The following is a 24,641-nucleotide window of genomic DNA, read 5'->3' on the forward strand; positions in this document are numbered from 1 at the left end:
ATTATATTTATAACATGCCGTTATAAATCAGGAGAGACCAGTCCCTGGAGAAGGACATCATGCTTGGTAAAGTGGAGAGTCAGAGAGAAAGAGGAAGACCCTCAACGAGGTAGAATGACACAGTGGCTGCAACGACAGGCTCAAACGTAACAATGACCCTGAGACTGGCTCAGGACCGGGCAGCGTTTTGTTCCGTTGTACGTAGGGTCACTATGAGTCGGAAGCGACTCAGCGGCAGCTAACAACAACAACAAATAACACGTTGTACATAACATGTATTATATTAACGTATTAATATAATACAAGTATTAATTTATTATAACTGCTGTTTATTGAGCACAAATGATACACCAGGAATCGGGCTAAGCAGTTCCTCCTTTAAGCCTTGCGAATCCCCCTGTGAGGTATTATTATTTCTATATTACTATTACCATGCCCATTTACGGGTGAGAAAACTGGGGCCCGAAGAGGAGAAGCAAATTCCCCAATTTGATCCCTGACCTCCTCTGACTCCAAAGGTCCAAACCACTGGGTTTAGGCTGAGTGGAAAGGCAGCGTGTGGTTAAGAGCTCAGGCTCTGTCCAGATGATGCGTTCCAATCTCAACTCTGCCACTTAGAAGCCGCGAGCCTTTAATAAGCGGCGGAAACCACTTGTGCCTCAGTTTCCTGGCCTCTAACATGAGAATCCTCACCGTCAGTACTCACCTCCTCCGTGCTTGGCAGGGGGCAAGAGGCGCGCGCTAGCGCGGAGCGAACGCTGGAAGCAGCAGATTGTGGGAAGGAAGCCGGCGCGGAGAGGTGACGAGGCCCCCCCTCTACGCCGGTCTGGAGGCCCAGAAAAGCACTTCCCCTTCTCAGTCCCGGGCAGTGCCCGGCCCCTAGGGGATTCCTGAGCCGGGGAAACCGACCAGAGGGCAGAGCTCCGGCTGAGCGGCGGACGCGTAGGCAGAGCTCGCAGAGACCTGGCGGGCTAAGCAGGAGGCATGGGCCGGGCCGCACCCTTAGCGTTGCCGCTGGTGCTGCTGTCGCCGCTGTCGCTGTTCTGGGCACCCCCGGGAGCCGGTAAGTGCCCCGCGCAGGCCGGGGCCCCCCTCCCCTCGCCAGGGAGCTCGGCCTCCTGGGTTCCCCAAGGCTGATGGCGCTACCTTTCTGTCCCCTTCCCCAAGAGAAACCGTGATGGCCCAGTGGTTAAGCGCTCAGCTGCTAACGGAAAGATCGGCCGTTCAGGCTCCCCAGCCGCTCCACGGGAGATAGATGTGGCACCTGCTTCCTTAAAGATTACAACCTTGGAAACCCTATGGAGCAGGTCTACTCTGTCCTATAGGGTCGCTATGAGTCGGGATGGACTCCACGGCAATGGGTTTCCCCATCCCCAGAATTGGAAGGAAGGTTGAACGGGGGTTGGGGGAAGGGAGGCAGATTCTCCAAGGGCGAGTCAGCCGCTGGAAATAGTAACTCGCCCTTCGCAGTGCTCACCGCCACACGCCGACAAACTTCTGAATCTCAGCCAAAGATGGCTGATGGAAGACGATGGTCGCGGGGAGAGAGGGAGGGGCCCATGACCCCACTTCCCGTCTGCTCCCAAATGTCTGCCTCCAAGGGCGTGCGTGGCCGTTCGTTCATTCATTCATTTATAAATTCAGGAACTCATCCTGCACACCTGCTGTGTGCCAGCCTGCGTCTCAAGTGCTGGGGCTACAGCTTTGAAGGCAGATGGCCCTGGATTCAAAACTCGGATTTTGCCACTAAATAGCTGAGTCATTTCAGGAAAATTGCCTGAGCTCTCAGTTTCCTTAAAATAGGGCGATCCTACCTGCCTTGTACGGCTGCTGTGAGGATTAGATGAGTCTGTGTCTTGAGGAATTTTTAGGACAATGTGATGCTGTTATTGTTAGGTGCCCTGGAATCGGTTCCTATTCATAGAGACCCTGTGTACAACAGAATGAAACTCTGCCGGTTCTGCGCATTCCTCACGACGTCGTGTGTACGGAGTCGTAGCAATAAGAAGAATAATGACAACCCACGTGAACAATAGCACTGAGTGTGGACTCAGGAAGTCAGAGTCCCTCATCTCAGCATTCCCCAAAAGGTGATTCGCAAGAACTCTAGGTTCGCCAAAAAAAAGGGGTGTCCTGTTCTGAAGACTTCAGGGAGCCCCCACCGACACCCACAGCCCCTGGAGATTCCCAGCATGGATCCTATTGTGACTCCCCACGTACAGATGGGGAGTCTGAGGCACAGAGAGGGGAAGTCATTTGCCCGAGGCACCCAGCAGGAAGTGACAGAGCTGAATGAGAGAAGCCGGGACGGAACAGTGGACACGCCCCTGGGGCCCCCTCCCCCCACCAACCCCAGGACTGCGGCCGGGTGGCAGGAGCGTTGGCCCAGTGCCAGCCCCACCCTGATCTGAACTCGGGCTCTGCTGCTCACTTGCCAGTTAGCTTGGACAAGCGATTTGCTCCTCTGAGGCTCAGTTTTCCCCTCTGTTCAATGGGGGTTAAAATACTAGTGTGCATCTCAAAAAGCTTTGGGGAGAGGTGGAGGAGGCCACAGGGGAGGGAGCAGCACCGTGCCTGGCGCAGAGTAGATGCTGGAGAGTGGCTTTTACATGGGGAACACTCTTAGGGAAAAGTCACCTCTCCAAATTTCATCCCCATGGCAACTGTCCAAAAAGAGGAAATCGGCTGAAAGAAGACTCACTTATCCAGAGCCGCACAATCAATGGTAGTAGAGCCAGCATCGAATCCAGGGCCCAGACAGCGCAATCACCACTCCACAGTTACCCTGTGTCCAAACTGTGCCCTCCCTCCCTCCTCTCCCATGCTCCAAGCACCCTGTCCTCTACCTCCCAGCTTCCTCCTTCTCCCGATAACAGTAACTGTAATATTCACCTTTATACAGTGCTTTGTTGTTGTTTGTGTGCCATTCCATCGATTCTGACTAATAGTGACTCATGGTAGAACTGCCCTCATAGGGCTTCCTAGGCTGTAATTTTTATGGGAGCAAATCAGCCAGGCCTTTCTTCTCAGGCACCTCTGGGTGAGTTTGAACTGCAAGGTTAGCAGCTGAGTGCTTAACCATTGCACCACCAGGGCTCTTATGCGGTGCTTAAAAACTCATGCTGTCGAGTCAATTCCGACTCATAGTGACCCTATAGGACAGAATAGAACTACGCCATAGGGTTTCCAAAGCTGTAATCTTTATGGAAGCAGACTGCCACACCTTTCTCCTGTGGAGCAGCTGGTGGGTTCAAACTGTCACCCTTTTGTTAGTAACCGAGCACTTAACCATTGCACTACCAGGGCTCCTTATAGAGTGCTTACCCACCAAACCAAACCCACTGCCATCGAGTGGGTTCTAACTCATAGCAACCCTATAGGACGGAGTAGAACTGCCCCAGAGAGTTTCCAAGGAGCACCTGGTGGATTTGAACTGCTGACCTTTTGGTTAGCAGATATAGCACTTAACCACTACGCCACCAGGATTTCCATAGAGTGCTTAGTGCATGTCGATCCCTTCACACGGGTTTCATCATTTACTCCTCCCAACAACCCTGTGAAGTTGTTGTGGTTAGCTGCCAGGGAGTCAGCTTCCGACTCATGGCTACCCCATGAGTTAGACAGTAGAACTGCTCCAGAGGGTTTTCTTGGCTTTAATCTTTGTGAAAGCAGATTGCCAGGCCTTTTCTTGCGCAGAGCCACTAGGTGGGTTTGAACCGCCATACTTTAAGTTAGCAGCCTATCACAAACGACTTACACCACCCAGGCTCCTATTAAGTTATTATCACCCCCATTTTGCAGATGAGGAAACTGAGGCTCAGAGGAGTGAAATCACCTGCACAAGGGCCCACAGCTAGTGAGTGCCAGAACTGGGGTTCAAAGAACTATGCTCCTTCCCACCTTCTCCATTATCCTCATTATTATTTATAAGAACACAGGACAACAAGTGCCATCATGTGCTGAGGACCTACTATATGCCAGGGCCCTGGGCGAGGCTGTGGGCAGAGAGGTTTCCATACATGACCGTGAGGCCTGATGGTCACAGGTCCAGGCTGTGACTGCAATGACCTAGGTTCAAATCCTGCCTCTGCCATTTACCCCCTGTGTGACCTGAGGCAAATGACTCTGTGGCTGGGTTTCCCCGTCTGTAACATGGGACTAACGGTAGCCCTTGTTTCAGGGGGCTGCTTGAGGACTAACTCCTGAGAAATGTGTGCAGCACTAGAAAGGCCGCCGATCCGTGGTGATCACTCTGTGAGGGTTGACTGTCATTAGTCGCGTTTTATAGACTCAGAGAAAGAAGGACAGGGAGGTTATGCAACCTGCCTGAGGCCTCACAGCAGAGGTCTAAAGATATCTGAAACCCCTGGGTTGTAATTGCCAACCTTCTTGTGCAAGGAACCCCAGAAACTCCTAACACCAGAATAATAATGATAATACCGTAATTTCATGCATTTTAAGCGCCACCATCTTTTCTCGTTTTCACAGCTCTAAACTGAGAGTAGGTAGCCCCTGGGTGGAGCCCTGGTGGCGCAGTGGTTAAGAGCTTGGCAGCTAACCAAATGGTTGGCAGTTCAAATTCACCATCCTCTCCTTAGAAACCCTATGGGGCAGTTCTACTGTGTCCTGTAAAGTGGCTTTGAGATGGAATCAACTCGACAGCAACAGGTTAGTCCCTGGGTAAGGAGCGCTAGTGACGCAGTGGTTAAAGTGCTCTGCTGCTAACCAAGAGGTCGGCAGTTCGAGCCCACCAGCCACTCCGTGGGAGAAAGATGTGGCAGTCTGCTTTCATGAAGATCGCAGCCTTGGAAACCCTATGAGGGAGTTCTACTCTGCCCTAAAGGGTTGCTATGAGTTGAAATCGACTCAAGGACAACAGGGTTTGGTTTTTTGGTTTAGTCCTTGGGTGGCGCAAATGATTAAGCACTGGCCTGCTAACCAAAAGGTTGGCCATTCAAACCCATGCGGAGGCACCTTGGAAGCAAGGCCTGGTGCTCTGCTTCCGAAAGTTCACAGCCCTGAAAACCCTACGGAGCAGCTCTACTCTGCACATGTGGAGCTACCATGAGTCAGAATTGACTCAGTGGCAACTAACAACGACAACAGAACATAGAGAGTGCTGTAGCTGTGACTCTTGGGGTAAATCACAGCCTCCTTCCTTCACTGTGTGTCTTAAAATAGCTGACACTGGGGTGACAAAAAAGTTCTGGAACCAGATAGTGGTGATGATCTTACAACATCGTGGGGATACTTAATGCCACTGAACTGTGCACTTTAAAATGGCTTAAAAGGTAAATTTTATTTTATATGTATTTCACCACAACAACAACAAAAAAAATAGTAATGAATACAATGAGTTTATGTTAATGGGAGAGGAACAATCCAGAAAAGGAGGGTGAGAGTGGTGTGCAGCTTGAAGAATGCACTCAAGGTCACTGGCTTGTACATGCAGAAATTGTTGAATTGGTGTATGTTCCGCTGTGTACTTCTCAACAACAACAAATAAAATACTTAAAAAAAAAAAAAATACGACGCTGAGATAGAGGAAATACGGTAATAATAGCGCGGTTGTTGCAGACCTCTCCCAGACCTCACCCCGCCTCTTCCCCGACCCAGACTTGTCTCCCCCTCGCATACAGGTGCTTGTCCAGGTGTGCGGCCTCCCAGGCGCCCTTGCCCATCCGAAGCCGGGTCTCCCTGGCCTGACCCACCCCCGTTTCCCCGCAGGAGCCCAGGGTGTCCACGTGGAGGCGCCTGCTCAGGTGCTCGGCTTCCTGGACGCCAACATCACGCTGCCGTGTCACCTGCAGTCGCTGGCGCGCGGCATGCAAGTGGTGCAGGTGTTGTGGCTGCTGGAGGACACCCACGAAAGTGTGGCCATGTTTCACCCCATGAAAAACCCCAGCTTCTCTGACCCCGCGAGGATGGAGTTCGTGGCCACCAGGCGAGGCCCAGGGTTGCAGGACGGGTCGCTGGTGGTGCGGTCGCTCCGTGCCAACGATGAGGCCAACTACACGTGTGAGTTCGTCACGTTCCCGCAGGGGAGCGGGAAGGCCAGCACGTCGCTCCGGGTGCTCGGTGAGCAGGGGAGAGGGTGGCGTGGGGAAGAAAGAAGGGTAAAAGGGAGGGGCGCGGAAGAGCAGGGAGATAGGCAAAGGGTGGGGAGGGCCTGGGAAGGAATGAGGAGGGCAGGGATTCGGGTAACACAAAGGGAGGATGCAGAGATGAGGGCGCAGAAGGGAGAGGAAGGTGAGAAGACAGAGGGGCTGGTGGCGTGGAGCTCTGAGGTGTAAAGAACTTGGGGACTGAGGGCAGAACATCTAGGGGGATGGGGGGAGAGCAGAGAGGTTTGGAGAAGGCCTTGTTTTGGCCTAAGGTCCCTGTTTGGCACAAACTGCCCTCCTCTGCTAACTTCAGGTTGGCAGTTCAAACCCACTCAGTGGTACCATGGAAAGCCCTGGGAAACTGCTTCTGTAAAGATTACAGCCAAGAAAACCCTATGGAGCAGTTCTACTCTACAACATACGGGTCAGCATGAGTTGGAATCGACTTGATGGCAACGAGTTTTGGGTTTTGGGATTTGGCCTGGGTGTGAATCCGGGTTCTACCCCTACCAGCCTGGGCAAGTGCTTTTCTCTCAGATCCTCCTTTCCCCATCCATAAAATGGAGTCGCTAACAATAGCACCAAGGGGGCAGTGGTGGTTCAGGGGTAGAATTCTCCCCTTCCAGGCAGGAGACCCAGGCCAATGCCCCTCATGTTCGGCCACCACCCGTCTGTCACCGGAGGCTTGTATGTTGCTGTCATGCTGAACAGGTTTCAGCAGAGCTTCCAGACTAAGACGGCCTAGGAAGAAAGGCCTGGTGATCTGCTTCTGAAAATCTGCTAGTGAAAGCCCTGTGGGTCGTAATGCTCCAATCCTCTTGGGCATGAGGTCACCACAAGTAAGGGCCAGCTCAGCAGCAGCTGACAACAACAACGATAGTGCCATCCTCAGCGGGCTGCCCTGAGGCGCCAGCCGGTGTCCTTAGAACAGAGCGTGCTTCATTGGCAGGCCCCCGTGAGCGCCTTAGACCAGAAAAAAACCCAAACCCATTGCCATTGAGTTGATTCTGACTTGTGGTGACCCCACGTGTTTCAGAGTAGAACTGCTCCATAGGGTTTCCAAGGAGCAGCAGGTGGATTCAAAATGCAGACATTTTGGTTAGCAGCCGAGCTCTTAACCACTGGTAGAGCTCAAAGCGTTTGCACCACTCTCTTTGGAGAGGAAGGGAAAGGAGAAACAGAGGCAGATGGGGAAGGAGGAGCATCACTGATCCTCAGCAGAGCAGGACTTTCCCAAATGCCCACAGGCCTAGCTATGGACTCATGGGTTAAATTTCATGAGCCCCCGGGGAAGAATATGACAGGCCTTCCTCTTGAAACTTGAACAAGAAGCCCTTGTGCCTCAATTTCCTCATCTGTGAAATGGGGATTGCTATGAGAATTAATAATAGCTGACACTCATTTCTTGCTTATGTGCCGGGAAGTGTTAGACATCTTTGTAGGAGTCATCTATGAAAGAGTAAGTGCTTGGAACGGTGTCTGGTACGCAGCAGCCAAACAAAGGCAGCTCTTGTCATTTCAGCATAGCTGGATAAAACAGAAGCAGTGAGTCCAATTAAAGGGGTATCTTCAGTAAATAATAGCACAGATAATGATGGGGAAGGAATTGCCTGAAGCACCCCTGGAGCTATGGGTAAGAGATGGAGTCACCGACCGCTCTGGCAGGGATCACAATAGAGCGTCCCAGACAGAGAGGGAGAAACTGTAGAACAAAATTCAAATTCATGGAAAAAGACCAGACTTACAGGTCTGACTGAGACTATGGCCCCCAAACACCCTGCTAACTCAGAACTGAAGCCACTCCCAAAGCCCACTTTTCAGCCAAAGAATAGACAGGCCTATAAAACAAACAATAACGCAGGTGAGGAACGCGCTTCTTAGTTCAATCAAGTCTACGAGACCAAATGGGCAACACTTGCCCAAAAGCAAAGATGAGAAGGTGGGAAGGGACAGGAAAATTGGACAAATAGGCACAGAGAACCCAGGGTGGAGAGGGAAAGGGGGAGAGCGCTGACACATTGCAGGGACTGCAACCAGTGTCACAAAACAATTTGTGTATAAATTTTTGAATGAGAAACTAACTTGCACTGTAAACTTTCACCCAAAACACAATAAAATTTTTTAAAAAGAGAGAGAGAGATGGAGTCAGACAGAGCCCGGCCCTGTCACTTAACAGTTGTGAGACCTTGGACAAGTTACTTCCCCTCTCAGCCTCTCGGGCACAGCTAAGCCCTCCCCTCCTACAGAAAGCACCCCCCCCCCCCCCCGCCACCTCCCAGTCTCAGACACTCCTTTGTTACATTAATGAGGCAGGAGCAATGTAAGGTATATCTTGAGTCAACCTCTTTGGAGATACAAAGAGATTAAATAAACAAGCAGAGCAGAGATGGGATAAGATAGATGCTAAGACATGTGGAGATCTCCAGGGAACCAGGAAGCAGAAACTGAAGAGACAAGGACCTTCCTCTAGAGCCCACAGAAAAAGCCTTCCCCTAGAGCCAGCACCCTGAATCCAGACTTCTGGCTTCCTAAGCTATGAGAAAATAAACTTCTGTTTGTTAAAGCCACCCACCCACTTTTGGTATTTATGTTATAGCAGCACTCCCAAACCGCTCGCTGCAGCACTAGGTAACTAGATTTGCACTGGGTAAATGAGCTGCAAAAGACCTCTTTAAAGTGTTGAAAAGCAAAGATGTCACCTTGAGGCCTAAGGTGTGCCTGTCCCAAGCCATGGTATTTTCAATCGCATCATATCCATGTGAAAGCTGGACAGTGAGTAAGGAAGACTGAAGAAGATGTCGCCTTTGAACTGTGGTGTTGGCGAAGAATATGGAGTATACCATGGACTGCCAAAAGAACGAACAAATGTCTCTTGGAAGGAATGCAGCCAGAATGCTCCTTGGAAACAAGAATGGTGAGACTACACCTCACATACTTTGGACACGTAATCAGGAGGGATCAGTCCCTGAAGGAGGACATCATGCTTAGTAAAATTGAGAGTCAGCGGAAAAGAGGAAGACCCTCAACGAGATGGATTGACACAGTGGCTGCAACAGTGGCCTCAAGCATAACGATTATAAGGATGGCGCATGACCAGGCAGTGTTTCGTTCTATAGCACATAGGGTCGCTATGAGTCGGAACCGACTCGACAGCACTTAACAAAAACAACAGATAATGAAGACCGAATTTGGTACCAGAAGAGTTGGGTGCTGCTCTAGCAGATACCTAGAATGTGGAAGCAGTTTTCAAATTAGGTAATGGATAGAGGCTGGAAGAGTTTTAAGGAGCCTAATAGTAAAAGCCTGGATCACCTTGAAGAGACTTTTCTCAGTTATGTAGTGCTGCTAAAACAGAAATACCACAAGTGGATGGCTTTAACAAAGAGAAATTAATTCTCTCAGTCTAGGAGGCTAGAAGTCCGAATTCGAGGTGCCAGCTCCAGGCGAAGGCTTTCTCTCTGTGTTGGCTCTGGAGGAAAGTCCTTATCATCAGTGTTCCCCTGTCAAGGAGCTTCTCGGCACAGGGACCCCAGGTCCAAAGGATGCACTATTCTCTTGTCTGTTGTTTCTTGGTGGCATGAGGTCTCCCAGTCTCTCTGCTTACTTCTCTCTTTTATATTTCAAAAGCGATTGGCTTAAGACACAACTTAATCTTGTAGATTGAGTCCTGCCTTATTAACATAACTGCCTCTACTCCTGCCTCCTTAACATCCTAAAGATAGGATTTACAACACGTAGGAAAATCACATCAGATGACAATACTGAGAATCATGGCCTAGCCAAGTTGACAGATATTTTGGAGGGACACAATTCAATCCATGACAAGACTGTTGGTAGAAATGTGGACGTTAGAGGTAATTCTGGTGAGGGCCCGGAAGGAAGTAAAGAGGGCTATAGAGAAAGTCTCTGTCATCTTAGAGAATACATATGGCGCCAGCAACAAAACGTTGCTAGAAATGTGGATATTAAATGTGCTTCTGGTGAGGCTTCAAAAAAAAATGATGAGCATGTGATTAGACAATGGAGGAAAGGCGGTGCTTTTTATGCAGTGGCAAAGAACTTGTCTGAATTATGTCCAAATGTTTGCTGGAAGATAGAATTTGTAAGTGATGAACTTGGATACCTGGCTGATGAGATTTCTAAGCAAAATCTTAAAGGGGCTGCATGGTTTCACCTTGCCACTTATAGTAAAATGTGAGAGGAATGAGATGGACTTAAAAATGTATGGTGGAAAATGAAAATATAACTTAAAGATTTGGGAATTCTGTTGTCCAGACTGAGGCCATGTGTCCTAGAAAGTGGCTACACAATCTTTTGTTAAACAGATTAAGTCTGTGACTGATGGAGTTAACCAACTACCTCAGCAGAAAACCCATCAACTTAGACTGAAAAGGACAGAGAAAGAATGAAAGGAAAAAACACTGTCTGCCCCTTGGAATTCTACAGGCAAGAAACAGGCCAAAGGAGCTACCTTCTGTTGTCCTCCATGAAAAGAAAAGGACCATCCCTGGAGCAGCTTGGAGATCAGTAGAACTGTTGGAAGGAGCGCAGGAAGCAGGGCCTTCTCAGTTTCAAAGGGTGAGGCCACAGCCTCCTAGGTTTCAAGGAGTTGAATCTTTGCCAACTCAGTTCCAGAGCGTGGGGCTGCTGTCAAGGTGTGCCAAGGGGATTAGGCTGCTGCCCAAAGCTGAGGGAGCAGGGCTGCCATGCTCAAGAGGCAGAATGAGGCCTGCCAGGGGCTGAGGGGGCAGGGTTGCCATTCAGATGAACTAGGAGAATGAGGCCACCTAAAGCCGAGGGAGCAGAGTTGCCAACCCAGTGAGACTGGAAGGCGAAGCTGAAGCTCAGGGAGGAGGAGCCTCCACCCAGAATCCAGAGAGCATGGCCAACACCCAGGGTCTGAAGGGTGAGGCCATTGCCCTGATGATCTCAGAGAGCAGAGAACTGTTTTCAAGGCTTTCGAGCTGAAGTAATTTTTTCTGCTGGGTTTTGGACTTGTTTTGCTCTCGTTATCCCTCCTTTCCCTCCAATTTCTCCCACTTGTAATGGAAATGTCTGTCTTGTGCCATTTCCATCATTGTGCTTTGGAATCGGATAACTTGTAGCCTAGATTTCACAAGTTCACAGGTGAAGAGGAATTTTGCCCCAGGATGGAATACTCCTAAAGTCTCACCTGTATTGGATTTAGATGCTTCAAAAGATGATATTTTAGATTTGGAGTTGATTTAAGACTTTTGGGATGATGTGAGGGGGTGAATGTGTTCTGCTTGTGGCAAGGACATGAATTTGGGAGAGCCACAGGATGGAAAATTATGGATTGAATTGTGTCCCCCCAAAAATATGTGTTGTAAATCCTAACCTTTAAGCCTGTGGTTATAATCCCATTTGGGAATGGGTTGTCTTTGTTATGTTAATGAGGCAGGATTAGGTAGGGTGCATCTTTTGCGAGATAAAAGAGATTAAACAATCGAGCAAAGCAGAGATGAGATGAGATAACTAAGACACCATCTCTCTATTCCTTTCCCCAGCTAAACCCCAGAACCAGCCAGAGGTCCTGGAGACGCACGTCCAGCTCAACCCAGAGCCCGTGCCAGTGGCCCGCTGTGTCTCCACCGGGGGCCGCCCGCCTGCCCACATCTCCTGGTCCTCACCTCTGGACTGGAAGGCCAATATGAGCCAGGAGCCAGGGCCCCTGCCTGGCACGGTGAACGTCATCAGTCACTTGATATTGGTGCCCTCAAGCCAGATAGATGGCAAGAAGGTCACCTGCAAGGTAGAGCATGAGAGCTTCAAGGAGCCAGAGCTGCTGAATGTGACCCTCACTGTGCATTGTGAGTGTGCTTAACTGCGAGCGAGGGCAAGAGCCACTGCTGGGCTACCTCCCCCCCACTGAATACACTGGCTCCCCAGGCCACTGTGAACATTACCCCCATTATCTGCTCAGCTCTCCTGGCTATTATCTCCCAGTCCCCACCATTGTCTACACGGGCTCCTCTGGGCCACAAACAGCACTGTCCTCCATCGTTTACAGTCCACACTGCTCCCCATGTTGTCTACTCTGGCCCCTCTGGCCACTGTCTGCTCTGAAACCCCACAATTAAACTAGCCCCCTTAAGCACTTTCTGCACTGCCCCCGCACATTACCTATACCTGCTTCCCTGAGGAACTGTCTACGCTGACCTTCCCCATGTTGCTACACTGGCTTCCCCAGGCCCCTGTCAGTACTTCTCCCCTCCCCCATACCTACACCAACTCCCTTGTCCATTTTCTCCTCTGCCTTACCATTATCTACACTGGCTCCCCCTAGGTCACAATCAGCACTGCCCCCCTTGGGCACACCAGCTACTTAAGCTCCCCAGGCCACTGTCTACATTGACACTCTGGATTTTCTACATTGCTTCTCTTAGGCACTGTCTATACTGTTCCCCAACATTGCCTATACTGGCTCTCTCGGAGAACTGTCTGTACTGGACCCCCTACATTGTCTCTGTCAGTTCACCTGAGCCACAGTCGACTGTTTTCATTATCTCCGCTTGGTTCTGGCTCTGTTGACCTTCCCTACAGTGTCTACACTGGTTCCCCAGGGCACTGCCTGCATTGTCTCCCTGGTGTGGTCTACACTCGCCTTTACCCGAATTTTATCTACACTGGTTTGTCTAGGGGCTATCTACCCTCCCCACACATTGCCACACAAGATTCTCTGAGTTCTGTCTACATAGCCCCCCAACACTGTCTACCATGGTTGTCCTACACAGCATCACCCCCACTGGGTCCCCCAGATATCACCAATATGGATACCCCCAGTATTCTCTACACAGACATCCCCAGGGACTCTCTAGACCAGCACCATCCAGTAGAAATAGAACGCAAGCTACATATGTGATTTTAAATTTTCTAGTAGCTGTCCCATTAAAAAAGTAAAAAAAAAAAAAGGGAGATAAAATTCATTTTAATAGTATATTTTATTTAACTCGGTATATCCAAAATAGCATTCTTTCAACATGAAATCACTTTTTACACTTATAATTGAGATTATTTACGTTCATTTTTTTATAGTAAGTCTTCGAAATCCTCTGTGTCTCTCCAACCAGTCACATTTCAAGTGCTCAGTTGTCACATGTGGCCAGTGGCCACCATATTGGACAGCCCAGATCTAGACTAAGCTCCCATACTGTCCACATTGCCTCATCCAAATACTGTCTACACACTTATATACATACACACAGCCTGTGTTAATGTCACCAGTTCTCTTGGACACGCTCTATGTTGGTGTTGTGCCCACCCTCCAGCATTTTCAACACTGGCTGCCTTGGGGAACTCACTCTTCTACCCAACATTATCCACTCAACATTCCCAACACTATCTACACTGAGTCAATCGATAATGTCTACACAGGCTCTTCTGGACCCTGTCCCTACTGTCCCGCCTGTCTTTGTCTATATTGATCACTCCCCCCAAGGAGTTGCTACATTGATTCCCTCAGGCACTGTCTTCACTGGACCCCCTTTGACATTGTCACTGGGCCTGAGGGAAGAAGACCCCCCCATCAAAAAAAAAAAAAACTGTCTCACTGGTCTTCCCCTGGGGACTTTGAAAAGTCTTCCCTGCCCATTGTGTGTAGGGTGGATAAGCAGCAGGCAGAAGCAGGGTCACCGAGGCCTCTTTCCTGCAGGACTTGTCAGAGCCTTGAATGTGCTCTGCGTGTTGGGAGTGTCCAAGAGGCCTTTTCTCATGGGACACCAAGACACACCAGGAAAACAATAAAGAAAGGCAGGTCTTTTGAGAAGCCCTCTCTGTGCCCGCTAGCTGAGCCCCCACTCTGCAGAGGGCTCCCAGGTTCTGCTCTCTGAGGAATCTCCATTGCCTCAGATGCCTCACAGGCATCCTCATATCTGAACAGCTCCCCAAACCCTCTGAGGCCTTTCCTTGATGTGACATCAGTGCTACAGACGTTAGGCCCTCTGAGGGCTCCCCATCTCTGAGCTTGTGTGTCCATTTCCCCCAGACCCCCCTGAGGTCTCCATCTCCGGGTACAATGACAGCTGGTACCTCGGCCTCAATAATGTCAACCTGAGCTGTGACGCACGCAGCAACCCAAAACCCACAGCATATATGTGGAACACGTGAGTCCTGGGTGGACCTAGACTCCTGGATCTGAGGGAGGAGAGGGCTGGCGGTCAGGACTCCTGGGTCTGGGGGAGGGGCTGGGGACCTGGACTCCTGGGTCTGGGGGAGGGGCTGGGGACCTGGACTCCTGGGTCTGAGGGAGGAGGGGGCTGAGGACCTGGACTCCTGGGTCTGAGGGAGGAGGGGGCTGAGGACCTGGACTCCTGGGTCTGAGGGAGGAAGGGGAGAGAGGTTGACTTCAGGCCCCCATAAAATTTCTGTCTTGCATTTGCCGACTTTATGAGGTGGTTTAGCCCAGGATCCTCAACATACCTGCTCTTTGCTGAATACTCGCTGTGTCCTGAGTCCTTAGTGCCCTCATCCGTGTGACCCCACGCACCTTGCACAGTCAGCACTATTGCCATACCTGGGCTACAGATCAGGAAGAAAGTCGGGCCCCCATACCGACGATCCTCACCATTCAAAATATTCCTTATTGGCGAATTCACCTGTTGTTTTGTTAAGTGCCATCAAGTCTATTCCGACTCATAGCAACCCCATGTGACAGAATAGAACTGCCCCATAGAGTTTTCTAGGCTATAATCTTTATGGGATCACCAGGTCTTTCTCCCGAGGAGCAGCTGGGTGGGTTCCAACTGCCAACCTTTCAGTTAACAGCCAAGCCCTTAACCATTGTGCCACCAAAAAAAAATTACTATTGAGTCAATTCCAACTCATAGGGACCCTACAGGACAGAGTAGAACTGCCCGAGAGGGTTTCCAAGGCTGTGATCTTTATGGAGGCAGACTGCCACATCCTTCTGTTGTGGAGCTGCTGGTGGGTTTCAAACCCCTGACCTTTTGGTTAGCAGCCAAGCGCTTAACCACTGCGCCACCAGGACCCCTCAAATTCACCCACTTGCTAAAATGTTTTTGTAACCCCAAATTCAATACTGGAAAGCCGCACCAACACGTCTATAACACAGAAATTAAAGTTGCCTGACACGCCGCCATTGTTTCCGCCCTCATATTGCCAAAACTTGTCTTTTTTGTGGTCTTTTTTAGTGCCATTTTTGTTGCATTTTTGTGCTTTTTGGTGGAGATTTCACTGTTTAAAATGTCTCCAAGCGCAGTGGCCATCTGGTGTTTCTAAGGGCAGGAGTGCTGTGATACGCCTTAGGGAGAAAATGCATGTGTTAGATAAGCTTTGTTCAGGCAGGAGTTACAGCGCTGCTGGCTGAGAGTTCAAGGTCAATGACTCAACAGTGTATACCAAGTATGGCGCCTTTAAGCAGAAACACAGTAAACAAGCTTAAAACCCATTGCTGTAGAGACGATTCCGACTCATAGCAACCCTATAGGACAAAGTAGACCTGCCCCACAGGGCTTCCAAGGAGCAGCTGGGGGATTCAAACTGCCAACCTTTCGGTTAGCAGCTGAGCTCTTAACCATTGGGCCACCAGTACTCCAAAACAAGGTCAAGTATTGATGAAACAAACAAACACATTGCCATCAAGTCAGTTCCAACAAATGGTGACCACATGCATTACAGAATAGATCTGAACAGAGGAGGGCCGGCCTCTGACTTGGGTTCTAACAGGGTCCCCCGGCTGCTGGGGTGGGGGGGACAGAGTTGGGAAGGGGGCTGAGGATGGAAGCAGGGAGCCTAGTGAGGAGGCAACTGCAGTGGCCCAGAAGGTAGATGGATCAGACCAGGGTGGTGGCCATGGGGGCACTGAAGATAGTTGGGTTCTAGATAGCTTTTAAAGATGGAGTCAACAGGAATTGATGATGCCTTGGACATGGGCAGGAGTTCCTTGTTTTTTGCTGTTGTTGTTAGGTGCCATCGAGTCGATTTCGACTCATAGTGACCCTATGTACCACAGAACAAAACACCACCTGGTCCTGCACCATCCTTACAATCATTGTTATGCCTGAGCCCATTGTTGCAGCCACCGTGTCAGTCCATCTCGTTGAGGGTCTTCCTCTTTGCCACTGACCCTGTACTCTGCCAAGCATGATGTCCTTCTCCAGGGACTGATCCCTCCTGAAAAGATGCCCAAAGTATGCAAGACGCAGTCTCGCCATCCTTGCTTCTAAGGAGCATCCTGGTTCTACTTCTCTCAAGACAGATTTGTTCATTGTTTTGGCAGTCCATGGTATATTCAATGTTCTTCACCAACACCACAACTCAAAGGCCTCAATTCTTCTTCGGTCTTCCCTGTTCATTGTCAAGCCTTCACATGCATATGATGCTCTTGAAAATACCTTGGTTTGGGTCAGGTGCACCCAGAAGTCCCTGGGTGGTGCAAACAGTTAAGCACTCAACTACAAACCAAAAGGTTGGTGGTTCGAACCTACCCAGAGGCACCTCAGGAGAAAGGCCTGGCAATCTGCTTCCAAAAGTTCACAGCCATGAAAATCTATGGAGTATTTCTACTCTGACACACATAGGGCAACCATGAGTCGGCATCAACTTGACTACAATTGGTGGTTAAACATGGGTGTGAGAGAAAGAGGAATCCAGGGTTGCCCTCAACTTACATCATAGATGCCGTGAAGGTTTCTGTGTTCCTGGCGCATAGTGGGTGCTCAATCACCTGTCACTCCAGGCCTCCAGGAGAGGCTACCTCCTCACCTGCCTGTCTCTCCCAGGACTATGGGCCGCCTGCCTCCCTCTGCTGTGCCCCAGGGCCACCAGCTCCTGATCCATACTGTGGACGAGTCAATCAACACGACTTTTATCTGCAGTGTCTCCAACGCCATAGAGACTGGCCAAGCAGAGCTGACTGTCCTGGTCAGAGGTGAGGAGCTCCCCAGGTGGGAAGAACAGAGGGACCAAAGTAGGCGGCAGCTGCAGGATTCCCTTTGAGGAAGAATCCCCAGCCACAAGAGTGCTCTTTGACCCCCATCCTTCCCCTGATTCCCTCATGAAAGGGCTAACAGGGTCAGCTTTACTCTTCTGTTTAACTCAAGATCTGTAACGTTGGCCCCTGGACACACACACACCCCCAAACACAGGCTGGGGTAGTTATGGGATGCCTCCTCTCCAGGGACTCAGAAAGACCTTTTCAACTTATTAAGCAGAACTCTATCAATTGCAATTGACAGAGCACTACTCAAAGTAGTCCAAGTCAAGAAGCGACTTTATTTAAAAAAGCACCTTCAGATATGGCTAGATCTAGGTGCTCCCTCCGTGGAACCCAGGAACTTTTCTTCACATCTCTTGTCTCCTCTTTTCTCTATGCTGGCTTTATGCTCAGACAGACTTTCACCCTTGGGGAGGCAAGATGGCCCTCAACAACTACAGGCTCACATTCCACCAACTTAGTTTCCCCAGGGAAAGAACACACTACTTTCAGTAGCACTAGCCAAAGTCCCACAGCCAATTCTCATTGGCCCAACTTAGGTCACAGCCCACCTATGTACCAATCACTGCAGCCCGGGAGAATGGAATGCTCTGATTGGCCAGAACTGAGCAAAAACCCCTTCCTGGGAACCAGAGGGTGGGTCAGGTCCACCCAAACCATATAAACTAAGGGAGACACAATGGTAGCTTCCTAAAGGAAATACAGAGTGCCCTTGCAAGAATAAGGGGTAATATTTCCTGGAACGGTGAAAACCAAAAAGTCTTCCTACCTAAATACCTGCTTCCTTCTTCTCTTCCAGACAGACCTCCTGGGGAACAGTCACACCTAGGCATAAAGGCTTCGAGGATCACTGCCCTGGTTTTGGCACTCCTGCTTCCGGTGGCACTCTTGCTTTATTTCCTGGTGTTTAAAAGGAAGTGTGAGTCCCCTTCTCCTTGGCATGTCCCCTGCCTGTCTGCCATGAATGAGCAATGCCCCGGTGGTTGCTGTCTAGTCATCTCCAGCTGCAGGCAACCCCCTGTGTGTCAGAGTAGAACATATGTGCCCACAGCATTCTCAATGGCTGATTTTTCAGAAGGAGATCACTAGGACTTTTTTCTGAAGTGCCTATGGATGGACTCGAACCGCCCAACCTTGGAGTTAACGGCAAAATCTTCCTTCCCGAGGAGAAGCTAATGGGTTCTAACTGCCAGCCTTTTGGTTAGCAGTCATGCACTTAACCGCTGCACCACCGGGGCTCCTTTTTATAGGTATAACCAAAAAAAACCCCATTGCCATCAAGTCAATTCCAATTCATATTGACTCTATTAGACAGAGTAGAACTGCCCCACAGGGTTTCCAAGGAGCAGTTGGTGGATTTGAACTACCGACTTTTTGGTTAGCAGCCAAGCCCTCAACCACTGCACCACCAGGGCTCCTTTCACAGGTATTAAAAAACCAAACCAAACCCACTCCCATCAAATCGATTCCAATTCATAGAGACCCCATAGGGTTTCCAAGGCTGTAAACGTCTGCAGAAGCAGACTGGCACATCTTTCTCCAGCGCAGCAGCTGGTGGGTTCGAACTGCCAGCCTTTTGGTTAGCAGCCAAGTGCTTTAACCACTGCGCTACCAGGGCTCCTTTTTACAGGTATAGGGCCCAGGATTTCAACACATATCTGGGAGAATACAATTCAGTCCATAACACTTGAGCACTTACTATGTGCCCAACTCTGTGCTAAGCCCTTCACAGGGCAGGCTCTCATTGAACCCTCACCCCGATACATGGGGTCTCCCCCGTTTTACAGATGAGGACACTATGACCAGGCAGTCTTATTCATTGGGTTTATTGGTTCATTTTGTCAATATTTAGACACCAGAGGCAGATGGCATAGGGCCTCAAAGGCCAAGGTAAGAATTTTGGCTTTTAATCTGAGTGACAGGGACTCTCCCACCCCGATGGATAGAGGATGGAGTAAACTTAACCCCTCAGCTTTTCCCCATCCACCTTGCTCAGGAGTGGCTCCCTAACTGCTCTCGGGAAGGAGGAGGTGACAGGAATTGGCACCCTGGTCCCCAGCTCTTAAAGGGCCTGGTGCCTTCTCACAGATAGTGTCCTTCCTGGCCATCAGTCCAGGCTGCTGGTTCCTTGGCTGGTGTCATATGGGGCAGGGAAGAAGGTAAAGGAGCCTCAAGAAGCCCTTAGAGAAGTTTAGCTCAGATTCCAAAAAAAAAAAAAGAGACAGTAAAAGCCAGGTTGATTGGGCTAAAGGCTTTTAATAAAGAGGGAAGAAAGGAGCCCTGGTGGTACAGTGGTTAAGCGCTCGGCTGCTAACCAAAAGCTCATGGGTTCAAACCCACCAGCCACTCCATGAGAAAAAGATTTTAGCCTTGGAAACCCTATGGGGCAGTTCTACTCTGTCCTATTGGGTCACTATGACCCGGAATCAACTTGACAGCAACGGGTTTGAGTTTTTCATAAGGAGAAACTCATGTACCAAGGACAGCGCAGGATCCCTCAGTGAAGCCACCAGGAGCGCTGACAATTACCTGGGTTGTAATATGGGCACACACCAAGGGCCTTTACTCTAACGCTTACGTCCTCAGAGCGGGTGGATTGCAAAGGGGAAAGGATGTGATGGGGGGACCTTAGGAGAAAGAGTAGGGAAAGCAAAGTCTGGAAACCACTGGGGAAATGGTCCTAGGGCCTTTTCTTTGCTAAGTGATGGTTGGATTTCCTCAAGGCAGTTAACCCAAAACCAAAACCCGTTGCTGTCAGGTTGAGTCCAAGGCACAGTGACCCGATAGGACAGAGTAGACCTGCCCCATAGGGTTTCCAAAGCTGTAATCTTTACAAGAACAAACTTTAGGGAAGCAGACTGCCACATCTTTCTCTCGCACCCAGGCTCCTGTTGTTGTTGTTGTTAGATGTTATCGAGTCGCTTCCGACTCCTAGCGACACTACGTACAATAGAATGAAACCGTACCCAGTCATGCACCATCCTCATGATCATTGTTATGCCTGAGCCCATTGTCGCAGCCACTGTGCCAATCCATCTTGCTGAGGGTCTTCCTCTCTTCCACTGACCCTCTACTTTACCAAGCATGATGTCCTTCACCAGGGACTGATCCTTTCTGCTAACATGTTCAAAGTATGTGAGACAAAATCTCGCCATCCTTGCTTCTAGGGAGCATCCTGGCTGTACTTCTTCCAAGACAGATTTGTTCGTTCTTTTGGCAGTCCGTGGTATATTCAGTATTCTTCATCAACACCATAATTCAAAGGCTTCAATTCTTCTTCGGTCTTCCTTATTCATTGCCCAGCTTTCGCATGCCCATGAAGCAACTGAAAACACCACGGCTTGGGTCAGGTGCACCTTAGTCTTCAAGGTGATATTTTTGCTTTTTAACACTCGGAAGAGGTCCTTTGCAGCAGATTTGCCCAATGCAATGCATCGTTTGATTTCTTGACTGCTGCTTCCATGGGTGTTGATCGTGGATCCAAGTAAAATGAACTCCTTGACAACTTCAATATTTTCCCTGCTTATGATGATGTTGTTCATTGGCTCAGTTGTGAGGATTTTTGTTCTCTTTATGTTGAGGTTCAATCCATACTGAAGGCTGTGCTCTTGGATCTTCATCAGTAAGTGCTTCAAGTCCTCTTCACTTTCAGCAAGCAAGGTTGTGTCATCTGCATAACACAGGTTGTTAATGAGTCTTCCTCCAATCCTGATGCCCCGTTCTTCTTCATATAGTCCAGCTTCTCAAATTATTTGTTCAGCATACAGATTAAATGGGTATGGTGAAAGAATACAACCTGACGCACACCTTTCCTGACTTTAAACCAATCCGTATCCCCTTGTTCTGTTCGAACAACTGCCTCTTGATCTATGTAAAGGTTCCTCATGAGCACAACTAAGTGTTCTGGAATTCCCATTCTTCACAATGTTGTCCATAATTTGTTATGATCCATACAGTCAAATGCCTTTGCATAATCAATAAAACACAGGTTAACATCCTTCTGGTATGTTCTGCTTTCAGCCAGGATCCGTCTGACATCAGCAATGATATCCCTGGTTCCACGTCCTCCTCAGAATCCAGCTTGAATTTCTGGCAGTTTCCTGTCGATATACTGCTGCAACTGTTTTTGAATGATCTTCAGCAAAATTTTACTCGCATGTGGTGTTAATGATATTGTTCGATAATTTCCGCATTTGGTTGGATCACCTTTCTTTGCAATGGGCATAAATATCAATCTCTTCCAGTCAGTTGGCCAGGTAGCTCTCTGCCAAATTTCTTGGCATGGACGAGTGAGCACCCCCAGCACTGCATCCGTTTGTTGAAACATCTCAATTGGCATTCCATCAATTCCTGGAGCCTTGTTTTTTGCCAATGTCTTCAGTGCAACTTGGACCTCTTCCTTCGGTACCATCAGTTCTTGGTCAAATGCTACCTCCTGAAATGGTTGAACGTCAACCAATTCTTTTTGGTATAGTGACTCTGTGTATTACTTCCATCTTCTTTTTATGCTTCCTACATCATTCAGCATTTTGCCCATAAAATCCTTCACCAGGACTCCAAACCAAAGAAAACCAAACCTGTTGCCATTGAGTCAATTCTGACTTATAGCAACTCTGTAGGACAGAGTAGAACTGCCCCATAGAGTTTCCAAGGACCAGGGCTCCAGTAACTATTAATTTCTGGGGAGAGAAGAAAGGGGAGTTTGGTTAATGTCCCTGTCTAACTATGGAACAGGTTACTGTCTGGTTAACCACTGTTGCTCAATCCCAGAGTCCTTTGTCTGCAGGACCTGTTTTGGATATGCTTCAATCCCACACTCACCTCAAGGGCTTTGCCCCAGCCATCCCCTGCCTGGAGCACCCTCCTCCACGGCACCTCCTGGCCAAGTCCCTCAGCTAATTCTATAATCAGAAAAGCTACATTTCACTGAGCACTTACGACATGCCAAGCATGTTATGTGTGCAACCTCCTTGAATACTCACAATCCCCCCTGCAAGGCAGGTCTTCCTGTGAGTGCATTTTACAGATGAGGAAATATTTTCTCTGAGAGGTGAAGTGACTTGCCAAAGGCCCAAGCAGCTCGAAAGTGGCTGAGTCAGGGGTAGAATGTCTGTCTGTTGGTGGCAAGGCTTTTTCCCTCAGCCACTAAATACGAGTGCCTCCTCACATCCCAGCTAGATGCCTCCTCCTCCAAGAAGACCTCCCTGATCCCCCAGGATAGGGAAAGCACCCTGTTGGGGCTCTCCCACCCCAGCCTTGCCCATTCTGGACATCAGTGTGTGGGGACAGGTCTGTCTCCCCCACTGGACATTGAGCCCTCTAAGGGCAGGTCACCTCAGTCTCCTCAAAACCACCCAGCACAGGGCTAGGCACAGAGGAGACACTCAGGGAAGTGTTTACTGAGTGATTAACGTGTCAGTTCCAGAGCAAGATGGCCCATATTTGAGCCCTCACTCTACTGCTTTGTTAATTATGTCACCATGAGCAAATCACTGCCTCTATGGCTGTTTCCTCACCTGTAAAATGGGAGTAACTCTACATGATAATGGAAAAGGCCCCTGGGTAGTGCAAATGGTTTGCGCCTAAAAGTTGGTGGTTCAAACCTACCCAGCCATGCTATGGAAGAAAGGCCTGGCAATCTGCTTCCATAAAGATGACAGCCAACAAAACCTTACAGAGCAGTTCGATTCTGTAATGCACGGGGTCACCAGGAGTTGGGATCAACTGGACAGTAATGTGTTTGGGTTTTTTTTGTACCCAATACCACAGGTAAAGCAATTAGCACAGAATTTGGCACACTGTAAGCCACATACTTGGTGTATGTTGTTGTTGTTATTGTTAGGTGCCATCGAGTTGGCTCTGACTCATAGTGACCCTATGTACAACAGAATGAAACACTGCCTGGTCCTGCGCCATCCTCACAATTGTTACTATGTTTGAGCTCATTGTTGCAACCCCTGAGTCACTCCATCTCATTGAGGGTCTTCCTCTTTTTTCTGACCCTCTACTTTACCAAGCGTGATGTTCTTCTCCAGGGACTGATCCCTCCTGATAACATGTCCAAAGTACATGAGTCTTGCCATCCTTGCTTCTAAGGAGCATTCCGGTTGTACTTCTTCCAAGACAGATTTGTTCGTTCTTCTGACAGTTCATGGTATATTCAATATCCTTCACCAACACCACAATTCAAAGGCATCAATTCTTCTTCGGTCTTCCTTATTCATTGCCCTGTTTTCAGATGCGTATGAGGCAATTGAAAAGACCATGGCTTGGGACAGGTGCACCTTAGTCTTCAAGGTGGCATCTTTGCCTTTTAACACTTTAAAGAGGTCTTTTGCAGCAGATTTGCCCGATGGTGTATGTAAGTTACTATTATTTGCTATTGTCGTTATCACCATCACCACCATCATCACCGTTATTACTGTTAACATAAGCTCCATGAGAGCAAGGATTTTTGTCTGTTTTGTTCGTGGCTATATCCCCAGCCCCAAGAACATGCTGGCCACAAAGCAGACATTTTATATTTGCTGAATAAACAAACGATTGAATAAGTCACTGTTTGATGGTTGAGGAAGCTGAGGCACAGAGAAGTTAAGTCACTTGCCCAAGGTCACACAGAGCCTAAAGGGCAGAGCTGGGATTTGAACTTGGCCACTGTTGGGTTCCAGAGCCTCAGTAAACAGTAGTCGAGTGAATAACTGAATGAATGAACCCTTAAAGAGCATATACCCAGCCCTGTATTACAGACTCCAAACCTGTAAGGGCAACAGCTCCTGCATGTCAGTAGCAGAGCCAGTACTCAGAATTTTAGGGCCTCTGAAACCTAAAAGGTCCCTGGATGGCACAAATGATCCGCACTAGACTGCTAACCTAAAGGTTGGTGTTTCAGACCCACCCAGCATCGCCATGGAAGAAAGGCCAGGTAATCTGCTTACATAAAGATTACCCCCAAAAACCAAATTAATTGCCATCGAGTCAATCCCAACTCGTGGCGACCCCATGTGTTACAGAGCAGCACTGCCTCCATAGGGTTTTCTAGGCTATGACCTTTTGGGAGCAGATCAGCAGGCCTTTCTCCTGAGGGGCCTCTGGGTGGGTTTTAACTGCCAACCTTTCGGCTAGTCACCAAGTGCCTAACCATTTGCGCCACCCAGGGACTCCATTCCATAAAGATTAAAAAAAAAAAAAATTGCCATCAAGTTGATTTCAACTCATAGCAACCCTAACAGAGTAGAACTGCCCCATAAGGTTTCCAAGGCCGTGATCTTTATGGAAGCAGTCTGCCACATCTTTCTCCCTCACAGAGTGACTGGTGGGTTCGAACCACCGACCTTTCGGTTAGCAGCCGAGTGCTTTAACTACTGCGCCACCAGGGGTCCTCTGTAAAGATTACAGCCAAGAAAACCCTATGGAATAATTCTATTATGTAACACACGGGATCGTCATGAGTTGGAATTGACTCGACAGCCACAGGTTTGGTTTGGTTTGGATGCCTGAAAGCAAGTGTCCCCTGCCCGTGTTTCTAACATTGTCATTCATTCGTGACACTCTTGTTTCCCCAG

General features: G+C 49.1%; 1 protein-coding gene across 5 annotated transcripts in view; it reads left to right on the top strand.

The window, feature by feature from the left end:
• Positions 1 to 873: 873 nt before the first annotated feature.
• PVR (PVR cell adhesion molecule) overlaps positions 874 to 24,641 on the top strand; it is a 28,838-nt gene continuing 5,070 nt past the window's right edge. Inside the window, exons 1-7 of one of the 5 annotated variants that reach the window (XM_064293786.1) lie at positions 874 to 1,063; positions 5,728 to 6,078; positions 11,633 to 11,935; positions 14,110 to 14,227; positions 16,865 to 17,013; positions 17,879 to 17,998; positions 20,247 to 21,093. In XM_064293786.1, coding sequence (XP_064149856.1) covers positions 985 to 1,063; positions 5,728 to 6,078; positions 11,633 to 11,935; positions 14,110 to 14,227; positions 16,865 to 17,013; positions 17,879 to 17,998; positions 20,247 to 20,440 — 1,314 coding nt within the window. In that variant the 5' untranslated portion in view covers positions 874 to 984 and the 3' untranslated portion in view covers positions 20,441 to 21,093. The other 4 variants (XM_064293789.1, XM_023543152.2, XM_064293787.1 and 1 more) reach the window with 4 other exon arrangements.

The sequence above is a fragment of the Loxodonta africana genome, chromosome 11 (assembly GCF_030014295.1).
Source record: "Loxodonta africana isolate mLoxAfr1 chromosome 11, mLoxAfr1.hap2, whole genome shotgun sequence".
In the NCBI taxonomy this organism is placed as follows: Eukaryota; Metazoa; Chordata; class Mammalia; order Proboscidea; family Elephantidae; genus Loxodonta; species Loxodonta africana.